The 19140-nt window shown below is 40.1% G+C and overlaps 1 protein-coding gene across 4 annotated transcripts in view; it reads right to left on the minus strand.

The window, feature by feature from the left end:
• Positions 1–19140, minus strand: part of TP53BP2 (tumor protein p53 binding protein 2) — a 57437-nt gene that overhangs the window by 8796 nt on the left and 29501 nt on the right. For all 4 annotated transcript variants that reach the window (XM_049833545.1, XM_049833544.1, XM_049833547.1 and 1 more), the window contains exons 3-13: positions 16385–16498; positions 14507–14586; positions 13444–13545; positions 10499–10673; positions 8884–9065; positions 8323–8487; positions 7681–7918; positions 4718–4846; positions 4175–4311; positions 2900–3389; positions 1749–2530 (exon numbers count right to left, since the gene is read on the minus strand). In XM_049833545.1, coding sequence (XP_049689502.1) covers positions 1749–2530; positions 2900–3389; positions 4175–4311; positions 4718–4846; positions 7681–7918; positions 8323–8487; positions 8884–9065; positions 10499–10673; positions 13444–13545; positions 14507–14586; positions 16385–16498 — 2594 coding nt within the window. The remainder of the gene's footprint in view (positions 1–1748; positions 2531–2899; positions 3390–4174; positions 4312–4717; positions 4847–7680; positions 7919–8322; positions 8488–8883; positions 9066–10498; positions 10674–13443; positions 13546–14506; positions 14587–16384; positions 16499–19140) is intronic.

Genomic DNA, 19140 nt, shown 5'->3' on the forward strand with positions numbered 1-19140 from the left:
CCCAACACACCACAAATATAGTAGTTTAGGCATGTTATGGAATATCTCTGCCTTTACCTCTAGACAAGGTCACTATCAACTCAAATACAGAATTCACCTTGATCAAACACATTAATAAAACTCCCAAATCCTTGAAAACCAGGAAAAAAAGCAATTTTTTTTTTTTTTTTTTTTTTTTTTTTATGCAGACCATTTTAACATTAGCTCTCAAAGCTGTTACACAAACCAAATAGTACGCTCCATGAAGTACACTACTTTTTAAGCACCGATGTTAAGATCCTAACATTTTCCCGAGTTTAACAGAGGTTAGCAGGAACATAAACTGTTACGGAAAATTATTTTGGAAAGAATATAGAACCAAGCGTAGAAACACTTTAGATACTCCCAGTGATACTGGAAACCAAGTATTTCTATAGCTGAGTTTGTACTCTTTCCTTTAGACAATATATTCGCTCAGCACCCTCCCCAGCTGGCTGTGCAGCAGCAATAAACACTATTCATAAGGGTATGTAAATTTCTGACAGATGTCCAAGCAAAGATGAATAGAAATGACTCATGTTTTGCAAAAGCAAACATGTGAAGATAAGATATATACGAAGAAATTCCCAGAAAATACTCTTTTGCCTGTTGATTTATACATAATATCAAAAGTACAGGCTTTCTAAAGAAAAAGCCTGTCAGCACAACCCAAGTATTTAAATATGAAATCAAGAAGCTGGGCCGGTTTCTTCTCATCATTGCAGAATTATTACAAAACCAACCAGAAACGAGTTCTTACAATTTAGGAAATCCTACCACTCAAGTTTCCCTTTAAAAAGGAGAAAGGACAAAGTCTTTAAAGCATGAAAATATGCAATGACTATTCCATGCAGAAATTACAAGGTTAAAAAGCACATTTAAAGCTTTTAACTCCTCTGCACTGAAGTGATGGAGGAAAAAAACACTTTCATGTATAAAGTTATTAGAATTCTATTCATAATAGGTTTTAAAAGAAACTCTTTGAAGAACTGAAAGCAGTAAGCATGTCTGTTCTACAACAGTGAGATAACACCATACCACATGCAGATACAAACTTCCAAAACAAACAAGATGGTAAAATGCTGCCTACCCTTAGCCCAAAGAGACTCCACTTTGATACAACTAGAGAACTGACTGATGTTAAATCAGGTTCCAAAGAAAAAGTCAGAAAACACTTCAGTAGAAGAAATGCAAGCAGTTGATGTCTACCAATGAGTTTTTAAAGCAGAAACTAAAAAAGCCTGTTTCTCCATATTTTTCAAGCAAGGCACTTTCAGATAAACAAATGCAATCCAGGATTAAGATAATTAGTTTCCAACTCAGATCGGAATAGTAGGAAATGCTTGTGAAATCTGTATCTGTGCCTCCAAAAAAAAAAAATTAACTTTATTTTCTCTGAAAAGACAAGTATAGTTTGGATGTAGTAAGCAGACTTCTACAAGGAGTGTTCTTTACAGCCCAGAAGAATTTTACTATTTGTGTATCAAATTCCATTTGAAACTTTTCATCATGTCATTTATTCTAGAGACAACAGAGACTTTTCATGACTGTCATTAACTCTGGAGATAAGGGCATCACACAAATAGAACAGATACCCAGAGGGACTTCTAGACTATTTGTGCGACTGTTCTCCCACATCTGCTTAAGTTCTACAATACAATGCACAGGATTTATGGCAGACCTTGAGATGACTTATTGACAGGGCTTCCAAGTTGTAGGCTAATACTTACAGGAGGCAAGGAAAACTGTCCAGTAACTTCAGGAGGCCTCATATTGAATGAGTCCTCTCCCAAACTCTCTGGTTCCCCTGATGGATAGGGAGGTGGTGGGTATGGAGGATATTCTTCCATGTATACTTCCAGTGGCAGTGGAGCTTCTAGGCTTGGCTCTTCCACTTTCGGCTGCGTGAGTTCATCGCCATCTGATACTCCCTCAGGTACAGTGTCCAAAGCTACGGAGGGAACAGCAGCTTCACTCTGATCTGCTGGTGTGTTTTCTGCTTCCTCAGCAATGGCTGGTTCTGGCACAGAAGCAGCTGTTTCTTTTTCTGATTCTGCACTTAGATAAGGATTTGGGATTTCTGCTGGGCTTTCAGGACTGGCAGCTGATGCTGTCTGTTTGGAGGGATGTGATGGAGCCGAGATAGTCTCCATTGCAGCCAGAGTGGTCCTCTGATACAACAGCTTCTGAATATTGGGGCCATTGGGTCCTTCTGGCTCAGTAATGGAGCTACGTTTCTTCAGTGGTCTGGGTGCATTGGACAGCTTTTTCCGTAGTGCTTCCAAATCAGCATCACTCTGGTTACGATACGGATTGGATAAGAAAGGCAGCAATTTGGTTGGGCTAAGGGGACGGGGTATTCGCTCTGTTTCGTGATTCTCATGAGCAGAGGCTGTTGTTTCCATCTCAGGCTCCGGACTGCCTGGCTTGCCTTGGAGGTTTGAGTAGACATTCTCCGTCTGCGGCAGCTGATTCTGTACACCAGCTCCTGCCATCACAGGCTTGCCATACACTGCAGAGCAGTTCAGAGAGGGGTGGGGAAAAAAAAGTGTGAATATTTGATCAGAATATTTGATCAACAAACCTAAAAAGAACATGTAACCTGATTCACCTATGTAGGGCAAAGAAGCAGAGTAACACAATCAACTGAACAGAATTAATCTGGTAACCAGGTTTACCGTTAGTTATCTTGCAAACGCAAGACAGATATTTTGCACTTTCTGTTAACGCTGATACACAGCATGTAAGATCCACCCAAGATTCTTACAGCTGCACTAACCTGCTTAATTCCCCTGAGGAACAGCTTTATACCCACAGACCAGGTGGAAAATACATCTGAGGTTTATGAAGACAGAAGGGAGGTAGAGAGCCACATGCTTACCGCTTGGGAAGTGTGGTCCTCTGGTCTGCGCCCTCGTCAAAGCACTCTGCACCGCCTGCTGGAAGTTCTTCCCAGGAGTCTGCTGTTGCGTGTACATGCTATAAATTGAACTTGCAGCCACAGTTTGGGGCTTCCGAAATGGTGGGAGTGAGGTCTCTTTGGACGGCTGAGGGGTAAAAGGTCTTACGGCTGCTGCTGGAGGACTCTCCTGTTTGGAGGAGGGAAGAATTTGGTCCTGGCTAGAGGAAGAACCTGCAGGCAGTACAGAAATTCTTTGCTGTATCTGCTGAGAAGGATGGGATGGCTGCTGTACCACCGGTTTTTGTTTGTTCCCCATAGTTACAATAGCCAAAGGCAGCTTCTGCAGGTTTCCATCCAGCTTAGTATCAGAAGGTTGCAGATGACTGGCTTGACCAAAGTAAGGCAAATTTATCTGTTTTGGTTTAGTGGGGACAGGTGGTGGTACCTTTGTTACATTTTTATTGGCTGTCTGAAAGACAAAAAGAAAAAAAGGTTAATTAAAATTAAACAGCAAAAAGTGTTCTGCTGTGAAGGACCAAAGATCCTCAAAGAATGACACAGTATCTAGCACTTCTGCTATTGCTGCAATACTGTTTACAATATCAGTGCAAACATGAAGAGACTTCGTAAACATTTTACCATCATAGTTGTTTACACTTTGAACCCATTCTCTTTAATTCTTTCTGTAGCAGCTCTGTTTAAAACATCAAACAATGGCAGGGCACAGTAATTTCTCTAGAGATAGTGCAGGCACTTAGTAGCATCTGTAGGCAAGAAGCTTGTTTCCCAACAGAGCACTTGCCATCCCCAGTTCTTCAGTGTTACTCCAGCCATACCTGATCAAATCGTGCCCTTGTGCCACGATTTAGGTGGGAAGTCTTGCTGCAATCAAACATGTGAAGGACACTGCTGCATTAAACAGTGAAACAAGTGTGTAAATGACTTAAAAACACCCCATACAAATGCCTCTGCACATATAATCTCAGGGGAAAAAATTATATGCTAAATGCTAGTACAAGCAACACAGCCGTTTTCATGTATTCAGCCAAAATGTAGATTTTCATCACAGTGACTGTAGGGAACAATTTTGAGTTACCAATTGCCATTAAAAGCCTAAAAGACTTTTTTTCCTTAGGAGCAGTCTTTTAAACGATGACCTAGGTACTTTTCAAAGAGCTTCTTGGCAGCAGTATTTGTAGAGCTGTGTAGTAATCCCAGTCAGATGGAATGCAGTAGTTCGAGTTTCCTGCATACCTGTGCTTCTCGCAGGAGATCTTCGCTACTCTGGTTCTTTCTCAGCGTGCCCAGCCCAGCAGACTGGTCCACAGAATCAAACATTGAGAATGGACGCACTTTCTTCTCTTTATCTCGTAAAAAAGTTTCTCCTTCAGCTGTTGTTAGAGAGAGAAAGGAAGACTTTTAAAAGGGACAACACAATTGTTGGAATGAGGAGTCTTATTCTGTGCAATATTCAAGACAGTGTATGCAGGGAATGCTTTTTGTATCCATCCTACTCCTGCACTAAGGACCCAAAGGCCTGCCAAATGCTGTATGTTGCAAATTGAACAGAAGCATGCATGAATGCATCAGTATCTACTTCACCACCTGAAACAAGTCTCTTTTAAAAAAAAAAATAAATCCCTGCAACACCATACTAAAGCTTATATGGCAATATTCTTTGACTTTTTTCTGTCCTTTCAAATGAATTCTATATACTTACTGAAGCATTTAGAAGAGACAGGTATCAGTATCTAGATTCTCCATATTTTAAGATTAGCCAAGCACGTAAGAACATACCTTGTCCTTCACTAGTCACAATTCCTTTTCCTGAAGTCAAGGCTGATCCTTGACTAATATGATTGTCTGCATTTGAACTACTCCAGTCAGTGGCAGATGGAGAAGGTTTTGCACTGGGGACCACAGAACCTAGAAGAGAACAAGTGGAACAGATTAAGCTAAAATAATGTTTTTATTGACTTATTTATTACAGATAGGTTTTTTGTAAGAGTCGGGTCTAGACAGTGTACAAGTATGTACATGTTAACTGCTATAAATCGTATCACTTTAGATTTTTGCTCATTTGTTTTAAACAGAGAATGCAAACCAAGCTCAGAAACAACTATCAAGGCAGCAGCAAAACTGTTTATCCTTGCACATGTCTGCATTTACAGCATTCAGACAAGAAACTTCTCTAGACTGCCTTCTTTCCAGTTAGAAAGAAACTTTCCTTGGATATTTACAGTAACTTAAAAGTGACAGGATGGTAAGAAAGAATGAGAAAGATATATTGTGCAAAGAAAAACACGATGCCTTAAAGCATAAATAGATCCTGCCACTGATATCCAAAACAGCAGAAAAATCACTTGTATGTTCAGTGTGCATACAGGCACTGCATTAAAGCTGATCTTCATTCATTGGAGTAGACATCCATAGAATCATAGAATGGTTTGGGTTGGAAGGCACCTTAAAGGTCATCTAGTTCCAACCCCCCTGCCATGGGCAGGGACACCTTCCACTAGACCAGGTTGCTCAAAGCCCCACCAACCTGGCCTCAAACACTTCCAGGGATGGGGCATCTGCAACTTCTCCGGGCAACCAGGTCCAGTGCCTCCCTACCCTCATAGTAAAAAATTTCTTCCTTATAACTCATCTAAATCTACCCTCTTTCCATTTAAGGCCATTACCCCTTGTCCTATCACAACATGCCCTTGTAAAAAGTCCCTCTCCAGCTTTCCTGTAGGCCCCCTTTAGGTACTGGAAGGCTGCAATAAGGTCTCCCCAGAGCCTTCTCTTCTCCAGGTTGAGCAACCCCAACTGTCTCAGCCTGTCTTCACAGGAGAGGTGTTCCAGCCCTCTGATCATCTTCATGGCCCTCCTCTGGACTCGCTCCAACAGGTCCATGTCCTTCTTATCTTGGGGGCCCCAGAGCTGAACATAGTATTCCAGGTGGGATCTCACAAGAGCAGAGTAGAGGGGAAGAATCACCTCCCTCGACCTGCTGGTCATGCTTCTTTTTATGCAGCCCATGATACGGTTGGCATTCTGAAAATGGGTTGGAAAGGCACATTGCCGGGTCATATTGAGCTTCTCATCAACTAACACCCACAGGTCCTCCTCAGGGTTGTTCTCAATCCATTCTCCACCCAGCCTGTATTTATGCTTGGGATTGCCCTGACCCATGTGCAGGACCTTGCACTTGGCCTTGTTGAACTTCATGAGGTTCGCACAGGCCCACCTCTCAAGCCTGTCAAGGTCCCTCTGGATGGCATCCCTTCCCTCCAGCATGTTGACCGCACCACACAGCTTGATGTCATCAGCAAACTTGCTGAGGGTGCAGTCAATCACACTGTCCACATCGCCGACAAAGATGTTAAACAGCATCAGTCCCCAATATTGCCCCCTGAGGAACACCAGTCTGCTTCAAAAATAACTATGAAAATGCTTGCAACTTGCTATTAGTTTAAGTATTTCACCAAATTCTCTCTACTAAATTCTAAATCATCTAGTACAATAAGGCATATTAAATTCAAATAGTAATGATAAGCAACAGGAGAAAAGCTTCATTCTGACAAAGCACTAGATACTCTCTCTCTAGGAAAGCAAGTCGTTTTGCCCAAATGCTACAAAAAAAAAAAAAAAAAAAAGAGTGAAGTTTCAGTTCAAATAGCATACCCCCCCAGATTCCTATAGCAAAAATTAAAATCCTGTACAGACTAGAGCTAAAATTCCACTCCAGGAGTTTTAGGATCTGCAAACCAGATAAAATTAAACAGTTCCCCATTCTCCACTACAGCAAGAGACACTTGGACTGTTTTTGTGTCGTGGCTACTTTAATAATACCTGCCAGAACTGGAGATGGAGGGAGGGAGATAAAAAAAAAAAAAAAAAAAAAAAAACAACAAAAAACAACCAACAAAACACAAAACACCCCAGAGCTATTCTACAAGCTCAGCCTCTATTTTTTCCTTTTAGGAAGATCAGAATTTCTCTTATCTCTCAGCTGAAAAGTAGTCTTCTCCCAAAATAGCACAGAAGAGATATTTGCAACTCTCCAGTTTCTCCAGACTTCTACTCTCATGTAGCTGAACAGTATCTTGTAGAAGAAAGCCTGAGAGAGAAGCCAGGCAAATCTCCATTAACACTGCTACCAGGAGAGGCCAAGCCTTGGACTTACGTCTCTCCATATTTCTACACCATCAACATGTCAGCAACTTTATCGCTATTTCTGTGCTACAATCAACTGTCTCCTTTATAATACTTCTTGTAATGTTGGTTAATACTTCTTGTAACATTGGTTAATCTTTTCTATGTGTCATTTCCAAAATGCATGATCAGAAAACTTGGCTTTGCTACTTTTTAAGTCCAGGCACCGGGTGGTTACCATGTATGTCCTAAAACTGCTTCTAGGAACTTAAACACACAGTGTTGTATAGTTTCTAGAAGTATTTTTAAATAAATAAAGAAATCTCTAGTTTACAGAAAAATCCTCCTACATTCTACACTGTATAACAACCCAGATTGCTCACTAAGAGGATTACTTAATTTACAACACATTGAGCTGTATAACCTCAGTGCTTATAAAGTATATTCACTGGGACAGGAAAATAGTAAGACCAACTTCTCAATACTTTGGTTAAAAAGAAAAAAAAAAAAAAAAAAAAAAACAAACAAAAAAACCCACAGAAGAAGAAAAAAGACAGAGATGGTAGATAAGAAAACAAAACATTTCCAGAGAAGAAATATTAATCATAAGCTATTACCTGCAGGAGCTTTAGCTTGTGAACTGCTTCCAGCTCTCATGTTGGGCAGAGTTTGTGTTTTTAGTGGACCATCAGGTACCTGCAAAGCTTGTGTCCCATCTGAAAATGCTGGTTTCACCAAAAGTTCAGGTCTGGAAGCAATACGTGGCATAGTAGAGGACTGGATATAAGGACCTACTGCTGCCACTCGACTTGGAGCAGAAGCCACTGGCTGGGGTAAATTCCCATCTGAAGAGACCTTTGGAAAAAAAAAAAAGAAGAAAATTTAAAGAATGTTATGCTGCAGTATCCATCCATCAGAGCTTGAAATAGAAGTCAAAAAGGATACAACAAGTAGAAAATGATACTCCAATATTAAAAATGGTTTTCTAAAAAATCTTTGAGAGATAAACATGAGGTAGTAATAGCAAAAAAAAAAAAAACAACCAAAAAACCAACATGACAGCATAAGAGGAGTTCTTGTCCATAAAGAGTACGTTAACACCAATGTACCGTGAAAGTACTTTAATAATACAAGACTTCCACCACGTATGGATAAAAACAAGTCTAGCATCTGAACAGCCTTCCCCACAAGCCAGTTTTTACTTCAGACTGTACAGGCCACAAACTAAATTTTTTTGTTATTAAATATCCCACACTTACTGGTACATTCTCTTTCTGTTGCAGAGCTGCCTTTTTCTTCCACAGGCGCTCTCGCAGCTCATTAACACGCTTATCCATGACTGCCACCTCCGAGTTGCGCTTGTTCAAACACTCCCTCTGTTGCTGCAGCTTGGCATTCTGCTCCTGGTTCAGTTTGTTCCTCAACTGAATAAATTCACAAAGCAGGGGTGGGGGGGCGGGGAGGAGGGGAAAACAACAAAAATCAAAACAAATTAACTTTCAGGATGGGGGACAGGAAACAGTTACAAAGAGAAAAGCCTTCTAAAAAGTCAAGTCATGCTGGCAAACTCAGATTATTTTCTCCAGAGAAAGTGTTGGTTAGTCTCCAAATTTTGCAGAGAGGAAAGGTATAAACGCTGCCTGCTCCTTCCCCTGTTTACGTTGAACCCAGTACAACTAACCCTTCATCCTCAGCACGCTTGCAGCCACACAGCTCTGTCACGAACAGGAGCAATAGGATTTCTTTCTGACATAGTAAGAAACAACCCAACCAAGTTTTAGCCCTTAAGAGTTCTGGGTCACGAACTGGCTTTCCATTACCTGTAGCTCCTTATACAGGCGGTCAAGCTCAGCTACAGCTGACTGGTTGTCATGGTAACCATCAATTCGGCCGTTCTTCAGCATCTCCAGTTGCCTGGTGAGTTCCTCTACCTTTGACACGGCCAGCACCAGCTCGCGCTGCTTCTGCTGGAACAGGCTGTTCATCTGTTCAATCTCCTCCACTGGAGAGGACGAGAGAGCACAATAGCTGCCCTGAGAAACAGCCGAGCGTGGGCTGCTCCCACGGCGGCAGTTAAGGGGACAGAGAGCACCCTGCCGGCCTCTGGAGCAGGGCTGCACACAGGCTGCGGCCGACTGCCGCAACTCACGGTCCCCGTCAAAGCCGCTCTTCCGCGAAGCGGTTGTAAAAGCAAACGCACCAGCGAGATTATGTAAGTTCAGTCTACTTAGAGCACTGATGAGCGGAGCAAGAGAGTATTTTTCACTTTCTGAAGCATGGAGACAAACAAAAACCGCATTACCAGGCTAAATTTCGTCTGTAGAAGCCTAAATCCACTTAAAGTTGAATTTCACAGGAAGAGGCTCACTCAACCACAAAGCATATTTATGATATTTAAAACTCTGAATTTAGGTTGTAGGAACTCAGTGACAAAACACTCGAGCTGTTATATTAAACAAAGACTCAGAGGGCTTTTTGCATCTATTACAAACAGCTGTAATCAGCTGCTCCCGCTGCCAAAACTGTTGCACTATAGAACAAAGTTTAGGGTATCAGTAGGAGTTCAAGCAAGTACCAAGAACCAGACCTACTGGGGAGGGTGCAGGGAAACAGATACGCATGCTCCAAGATCTTGTATTACTCTACCATTCATCTACTCCTTTAAGCTGATGTTTATTTTGTGCACACCCCCAAACAGAAAATGCATTCTCCCCATACAGAAACACTTTTGCTTTATCTGTAAAACATCATGCTTCTGAATAAAACAATATATTTATATTTTAACTTAATAAACCAATATATTTTCATCTGCATCCAGCTGGAAATGACAAATTCTGTCCAATAAATACAGAGGTAGGGTGAAAAGGTAGGCAGAAGAATGCAAGTTGATATGAAGCTGAAATAAATATTTAATGTTGCATCAACATGCTGAATTGCAAGCACCCAACTAGCACAGTAGCAAGCCAGATACTAGTCAGATTTCCATAATTAAAAAGAAAATACTCAGCCGCTTTGGCCATTAAGTTACCTCTTGCGTAAAAGGCAACGTGGGTATCAGGCCAAGCTTTGTTACAGGCCAAGAAAATAACACTCTAAATGTGTGGGGTATTAACATCAAGGATGGAAAAAGTTGCTGTGGTACACAAAGGTATAGCAAGGAAAAAACCTACACTGTAATTAAAAAGCAGATATGCTAGGCTCAAAACACAGGGTGCCCTTATGGGATATTTTAAAATACAGTAAGAAAAATATATTTTGTTCTAGGTAATTCAGGAGTTTTCCTGGTAAATACAAGATGTGAAATTGTTAAGATTAACATTTCCTGGAACGCTGTAAATGCCACCTCTGAATCACTTAAATCACCAGAAATTTTAGAGCTCCAAGAACCACACTTCATGAAAAATCACAGGCTACTTTCCCCAAGCAGCAACTCACCTAATTTCCCATTGCTGAGTCTTTTTTGCTCCACATGGCCTTTCAGTGCTCTCACTTTCTTAAGTTTGGCTTCCTGATTCTCAGCAATTTCCTTTAATCGCTTCAGTTTTTCCTGTTCAGCAGCTTGCTGTTGCTGGCGCTGATCTTGCTGTTTCAGGAATTTCAGACGTTGTTCCTGCAGTCAAGACAAGGAATTTTTGGTTTTGGTTTGTTGGGTTTTTTTTACATGAACTTATGGTAAGGTACTGACAAAAACAGTCTCAAAACTTAAAAACAATTGCCACAGCAGCTCAGATTAGCTTTAGGCCAGTATACTGACTTCACAGTGTCAAGGGAAGTCTGATAGAACAGAGCAAACATGTACTGATTCTGTCCCAATACAATCCTCCAGGTACAACCATTCTGTAGTACAAGAACCTACGGAAACAGAGGTGGTATCCATGTCTAACAGCCCTTGGTAAATTTTTCTTTCATGAAATTGCTCAAAACCCTTTGAAGCCTAGAAAGATTTAGCATTCATGTTCCATGACATTTGCCAATTTCATTTAATCACTACTTGGCTCTTAAGTTGCAAGAGCTAATGGTTATTTTCCCTCTACCTTTTCCATGCTGCTTGTACTTTACAGATCTCTATCATATGTCACATTTTAATCAACTGTAAGTCATGCTGGAATATATTAGGCATTGTTTATACAGAAGGCATTCCATAAATTATTGATCATTTTCATCACTCTTTGTATTTTTATTAGTTCTGCGAGAACCTCCTTAAGATGGGGGATCACTGCATACCAAAGCTCTCAAAATTTACAATTTCCTGGTAGTGATCACTGCTATCACAACACAGGATGATTCAAGACATGGGAAAACCTTCACAGTGACCTGGCTCCCATTTATACAACAGACATTATCTCAGTGGAGAGGATCCTTCTGCCTCTCCAAGAGTAGAAGAGTAAAATGGTGTGCTATCAGTTTCTATACAAAGATGTCTATAGTTTAGAGCTAAAAGAAACCACTATATCACTTACAGAGACTTCCTTTAAATCACTGGGCATTACACATGGCTTCTAGTTCTGAAGATGATAGGTTGTTCCAGAGGTAGGTGAACTACTAAGACTTTCCCAAGCACCCACTAACAGCCAAGACTACCACTGCTTACTAACATTAGAACTCAACACTTCCTCGGAAAAAATCACCACTCATATTTAGAACAGGGACTCTTGTGCACTTTGAATAAAAAAGGAAGAGCAAAAGCATGAGTTTGCCTTCTGGAGAAAGCCAGGCAGCACCTGCAGTGTATGCACTAGTTTAGAGTCAATCCCACACAGGAAAATGTCAAAAAATAGATAATACAGCTCATGTCTAAAAATAAAGTGTTTTTTTCCCCCTCAGAATCTATTTTTAATATTGCATCTGATTTCAGAAGGCAGAAAAGAGGCAATGGAAAGCCTCTCTTTGGAGCAAACCTGGTTTCCTAAATGCCCTTTCAGGGAGACAATATTACATGAAAAATTCTCCCATGGGACACCCACAAGGCTACTCTTCTGCAAAAACCACAGGCAGCAGACACCTACCTGTATGGGTAGTTATTCAGTCTCAAACTCATAATTATTTTTTTTTAAAGCTTGTGCGATTCCCTTTATAGTAATATAGTAAATATATATATATATATAATGTTCCTATATCTGGTTTCATATAGACAGTGACTACAGTGTTATTGCTATATAAGACCAAGGTCTATTACTGCCACCTGTGAGTGAAACCGCCAAAAGTTATGAGAGTTTAGGCTCCACTTTTATATGAAACACTCACCTGTCATTTGGAACCAAGAGGGCAACATTCTACCTTGACAAATTAATCTGAGCAGGATAGGTATTAACTGTGCTGCTAAGATCAAGTGAAAACTAATCGCTTCGCTGATTGACTGATTTCTTACATTTATATTTGCATCTTCTTCATACCAGATCTTACCATAAAACAGAAATAAAGTTTTATTTGCTATTTTGACAGGCCATAGTACCATTTTGCAGGTGCTTCAGAACCATTACAAAGCCATAGTTTGAAGCAGTCCCCCAAGATACACTACTGAAAGCCAAGGGACACAAACAAGATGCTAAACATGGGGTGGGTGCTAGAACTCAGCTACCTTGAAAGGAGAGCGAGATGGGGCTTCTGACAGAGGAAGAGTAGCAAGACCAAGAGCCCCAGAGCAGCCTTCTTCCCCTGTAGAGCACATTCTGAAAGGCATGGGAACTCAACCATCCAAACAGCTGAGTGCTCTTCAAGATGGGCTTGCATTTAACAATTCTTTGCAAAAAGCAGCATTTTCTATGGTATTTTCAAGAGCAGTGTGTACAACGCTTAAGTTAAATATGAAATCCATGCCACCATTCTGAGGAGTCATTCAGAGTATTTTTTCCCCTAAACAATTTAGGAGCACCCTGGGTGCTTTCATTAGGTTTTCTGTTATTGTTCAGCAAGCATTTTATAAATCATTCTCTTAGTTACTTTTATCACATATATGCCGTCTTTCCCAGACAGCTGCCCCAGGAAACCAGGCACACTGAACTCTGTCAGGAGAAAGCAAGATATCATTACAGGACAGCATTATATCCAGAGACAAAAGCATTGTTCGGTGATCAAACCGGTGAATGGCTGGTCACAACATAGAACACAAATGGGGCTGGCAGAGCCACCAGGGTGAATGACAATATATTAATGTTATATGCTCTTGCCTTTCAGTAAGCTATACGGTCACTTATATCACTGCCATTATTTTCATGTTTTACTGCTAGATATTTGCATAGGTTGACTTTCAAATTTAAAAAGAGGGAGCCAAAGAAAGGGAGCCCTCTGTTTGCAAGAGGTGAAAAAAAACACAAATCCCCACCTCATGTGACTCTTAATACCTTTGTTCCTGGCTGTAAACAATCTCATTCCAAACTCACCTTGTTAGCCAGCATTTGCTGTTGAGCCTCAATTTGTTGCTGCTGGCGTGATGCCATTTCCTGAAGTTCGGCCAGTGTCATATCCATCCTTGGAGCACTGACCTGTCAAAGAAAATCCAAAGCATGCTAAGTCTAGAACTTTTAATTTGGCTAGTGTGCAACTCCATAGAGCTACTGCAGAAAAGTATGACAAAGGTCTTTTAAAAAAAATAACAACAAAACCTGAGTATCCAGTAAAATAATTAGAAGGAAATGGCATATTTCCATGGTAAAAGAATAAATAGTTGTAAGCTCATACACACGTGTAGCCCAATCCAGAAACACACACAAGCTGACATCTATTGAAACATTAATATTTCTAGCAAAATCTCAGCAGCATTTTAAAGAGGCATTTCAGAGTCCTTTATAATTAAGCTCAGCATGAATCAGCTTTGACTGACTGAGCCCAGAATGCTCAGCACACAGCAGGATTCATCTGTGGTCATAGGTGTACCGTTCAAATTCAATTCAAAGCAAGTTGAAGAAAACAGAAAGTTTAAATATAGTGGGGGAAAAACCCCACCACCCTCAACGGTAGCATTATTATTACGAGTTACCTGTTCACATCTGTTTCCTGAACCTAGATTCAATCTTATATCCATAATTATATCTTCTGGACCAAGAAAAAAATGACAGACAGTGGATTCAATGCTGAAACACTAACTGGTCTCAACTTGAAATCTGGAACTAAGGGATCTCTGACACAAAACTGAACATGAAATTACTAATGAACTGAAGGAAAACAAGAGAAAATTTTCAATGGGAGTACAAAAGGGAAAGTGTGCTGAATTTGTATGGGTGATCAGAGCAGCAAACACAGATATGGCAACCAATGGATCTCTGAGACATCTTAAGAATTAAAATCAAGGGTGATAATTCTTAGAGGCTTTGTGTCTGTTTTACAGCAGTCCTTAGAGATCTCTCCAAAATAGCCTCTTAGTTTCCAGGGTAGTATTTGCACCAGTATCTCAAAGGAAGGGAAACCTCCATTTTCACTATACTGGCCGCTGCATCAAGCACTTACTCCATTCTCTATTCTTCGATCACCAGGCACTTTCACACCATTTCTTTTTAAGGCTGGATCTTGAGATCTTTGGCCAGTCCCTAGAAGAAATACAAGATAGTCAAAGACAGTAAGGTATTTTAGAATTTTTCTTATCCCTTTAGACATAGTATTCAATACAAAAGGGGAAACAGTACAATCATTTTGTTTTAGAATCTGAACAACTGTTCTTCCTATGCTCTTGCCAATTAGAGAAACTTGACTGATGACACAAGATATTTTTGTGAGACTGCTGTTCAATGTCAACATTTATTTTAAGACTGTTTAAAAACAAAAAAGCTTAACCAACAGTATGCTATTTCAATATTTCTCCCATGGTCAACAGACCCCTAGTAAGTCTGCATTACAGATTAATAGTCACAAAAACATGTTCCCCTCTACAAATGACACAAAAATATCTGGTTAATTCAGTGAGGCATTTAGACCACAGTGTCTCAAAACCAGCATCTAGATGTTCTGGTGTGCCTTTGTCAACTGTCTCACAGAGAATATGAATAACAACAGTTAAAGGTTAGTCACCTATCATGAAAGATGCACCACTTAATCTACAGCTGATTATTTGCACATAACAAAGTTTAAAAGCACAGTGGTTTTTTTCCTGGCAGTCATTGTGACAGTAAAGATGCTACTTAACTAGAATCCTACTTTAATATTTCCATCAAATTATGTACAAATGGTGTTCAGATGCCAAAGACCAAGCTCACTCATTTCCTTGTAGGACATACATGTACTACAGGATGAAACTATCTCTGTTCACTTCTTAGATATTCTTAGGTATCACTTGATAGCCATTTCAAGAGCATATTCTTGCAAAACTAACTGCAGACCTCCTAACTATTCATTTGCTCTTCCTCAAACATATAGCTTAGCAATGCCATGGCCAATAAAGTGCCAATAATCCTTATACTACGAGCACTCTGGACTTGAAAAATTACAGTGTGACAACTAAACTGCACTGCAAGATCCTTAGTAGGTAGAGATAGCACAGCTTTAACTTTTCATGTACTCATTCTACCATCATTACACATTTCAAACATCAAGATACATTTAGCCATTTTAAAACACACTGGGTACAATGCCACTTAACACAAATGTGGTATTTCCAACACCAAGGAAAATTACCAAGGATGAAAACAGAAAAAGGGGAGGAAGACAACTGATTTAAAGGTGAAAGTGTTAAGAATTCTACTGAAGAGATTAACATGAGATGCACAGAAAAACCTTGAAAAGCAAAAAGTAATTTTCTTTATAGGTTTCATATTTAGATTTACAATGCATAGATGTTACATTCGCAGAGAACTTAACTAGGCAGTTCATTTAATGCTATTCCTGAAACTAATATGAATGTGTAGATTGTGGGAGAAATATCGAAGAACTCCATCTCTTGCCAAGTATGCTAAGTTTATCATCCTGGTAAAGTACTATCCAGGTGAAACATCCTAAGCCCAAATAATAAGTTATGTTACTGGACAACAGTTTGGTTTCTAGATTTAAAAGAAGAGACCAACACAGATCTCTAGGTATTTAGCTATGGCTAATATATTTAATACAGGATGCACATGGATGCTTTGTTGATGACCAGCTCTAGAAAACCTGCAAAAGTTCCAATTTGGATTTAATGTCCCCAGATCTGGCAAGGAAGGATGAAGTATTTACTAAAATGAACAAGTTTTCTGTTATTAGCATTCTCTATTTGTAAGAAAATGATGGCCAGACCAAAGAGGGCTGCAATACCATACTGAGTACCAATATTAATAAGTAACACACACAGGCTGTTTCCTTAACCTTGAGGAATGAAATGAAACTTAGACAAATGGACCAGCTGAGATCAACACCTACCTGCTTCCCGGCAGGGAGAGCGTTCATGCCGAAGAAAGAAACGAACCTCACTTCTCTGCATTCCAAAGCGCTGCAAAATATCCAGCATCCGTTCATTATCGGCTATGGGACGTTCTGAAAAAGTAAAAAGCCAGTTGACTATTACATCCCTATGTAGCTTGGGCACATACCAAAACAAAAAAAAATACCTGTCCATCTTTCACCTGAACACCTTTTATTACTCAGGTACAGTGTGTGCACGTAACCCTTGCCCTCATCCAAAGCACTTGTAACTTTCCCTTAGGAAGGCGCTGTACCACTCCTTGCTTCTGAAATTAAACCAACGCCTCTGAAAAGTAGATACACTCCTTTAAAATAGTCAGTCCCCAAAGGGAGAAGCTGAGGCACTGTCACAGCCCAAGGGGAAGCAAACAAGCAATTCAGAGCTTTCAGCTCTAGTGCCTTAAGTTTTGTATTTGCAAATCATCTCACCCACTCACCACCACAGGAGATGTGCTGGCATATCTTTTGCTCCACTTCTGTGGAACCTCAGACAAACTTATTTCTCAGTCATTCCCGCCCCCTCCTCCAGGGCTCCCCTGCCTCGATTCCTACTCCTATTCCAATGAGAAAGAAGAGAGATGCAAAGATAAACTCACAGAGAAGAAGAGTTCTTCTCTTAATGCTTCCTAAGGATTGCAATCAAATGCCAGATTGCAGGCCTTGCATTCAAGCTTGGGCAGAAGCACTCAGTACCCTGAAGAGGCTCCTACACAGTACTCCACAGGCCTGATCCTCAGCAAGCCATCACAGCTCCTGTCACTTCAAGTGTTCTCCTACAGCTCCTGTCTGCCATAGATCCAGCTCACTCAGACAGCAAATTTGATGAAGTTCAGAGTACATGTGTTTCAAAAGCTGTGCTTCTGATAAACCTGAAAAAGCCAAACTATTTTGGGATTCATCGCTTAAAGAAAAGAAACAGACAGTGAAAAGGAACTCCAATAAGAATTTGCTATTCTTTTCAGACAGTCAAGATGAGATTTCTTAAAAAGTTACAGCACAGGTCCACTGAATTCCTTTTCCTGCTCTTGTTCCCAAGTTCAGGATTCAGTCACGGTTCCAATCTTTAAGCCTTACTTGTTGCCTTTTGATATTGCAAAAATCCAGTGGGAGTCTTTATCTACTGCCTTCATTTACCAGTACTCCTCCCTTTCTGTATTGCTGTTCTTCCAAATTTTACACACTTCATAGCTGAGCATTCACGGAGAGTATATAATTAGAATTGCTTATTGGCCTCTAAATCTTTACACAGAAGCAATTGCTTTTGTTAATCTAGACAATTTACCGTACATTTTTACACCTATGTTAAAAGTGATGGCAAATATGTGGTCAATACATTATAGCAGTCAACTTTCTGTGGTCAGGATACTGCCATAGTATCTTATGACAACATCTGAGACTCATGATCAGGTTAGATCCATTTGCACTGGGTGCCAGACAAACAGAATATATTGTTCCTGGCCTGAGAAATAAGACAAGCAGACAAACACTGAAATTAAATACACCCACTTTTGCACCAGTTTCGTTTTTCCTGACATTGCTTTTGTTGGATGTTTGGAGGGGAGAGGGGATAGAGGAGAGGGGAGAAATCAGAGAGTAGTTCATTCATATTCAATGGAGAGTCTTTCAAAGTCACTATCTTAATAAGGAATAATCATTTCAGGAGAAAAATTATTGGCGTTAAGTACAAATGTTTTCAGTTGCGTAAGATGAGGAGCTACCAACATATGTTTCCAGCACGTGAAAAGCTCTTTTCAACATAAAAGTGTTCCTTTAAATGAAAATGCTGCAGCTGCGCTCAAGCAATCTAGGAAGGAAAATTTCTGGAGTCATTGTCAAAAGAGATTAGCTTTACAGAATAAGCAAGTAGGTCACTGTTACAGAAAAAGCAGTCTCTTGGCGGTTACTTGTCTAGACAGCTAAATAAGCTCTTCATCTACTAAACCTTAATTCAAGAAAAAAAAAGGCAAAAAACAAAAAACCAACAGTACCACTGTCAGATTTCCATCTTAAAGAATATACAGCAGGTTTATAAGACAGATTTCTAGCAGCCCGGCAATACTTCAACTGAAACTCTATAATCAAGGGAGATGCCCTTTACAAAAGGATTCTGTTAATACCACTCAGTGACTTCAAAGGAAGGTCAAAGAGATTTCAAATACCAAACAAAACTACATTTGGAAAGCTCAAGAAGAAAGGACAAACAATCGGACTTCATTTTTTTTATTCCCTGTCTCAAAGGAAAAAAAATAAAAATCTTTATACTCGCACACACCTTTTGACTGCTTTCCACGGTGGCCAAGGCAGTCACCTAACAGAAGTCTAGCAATAATAGGAAGATCAAGAAATTTTGCCCTGATACTCATCAAATTTCAAGTAAAACTGGGAGGACAGGGAGTAGTAAACTTGCCCCCTTCGGGGAGCAGAGTGCCTCAAGCACACTTGCAGCAATCTTTCAAAGTACACTTAATAAGGTCTGACAACAGAAGCTAAAATTCCTGAGCAAGCATCAGAAAGAGACACACACAAGTGATCTAAGAAGGATCTCAGTAATTGAAGTCTGAGAAGTCATTTTCCAACATAAATCTTTTGTTTCTACCCCAGAAAGTTAACTACCATGCACCATGTTTCTTTTAAAATAAAGTTTAATTTGTTCAGTGTAAAACACAAACAAAATAGAAGTCATGGCATACCTTGGCAAAACAAGATAGTGAACT

The sequence above is a fragment of the Accipiter gentilis genome, chromosome 30 (genome assembly GCF_929443795.1).
Source record: "Accipiter gentilis chromosome 30, bAccGen1.1, whole genome shotgun sequence".
Taxonomy (NCBI): domain Eukaryota; kingdom Metazoa; phylum Chordata; class Aves; order Accipitriformes; family Accipitridae; genus Astur; species Astur gentilis.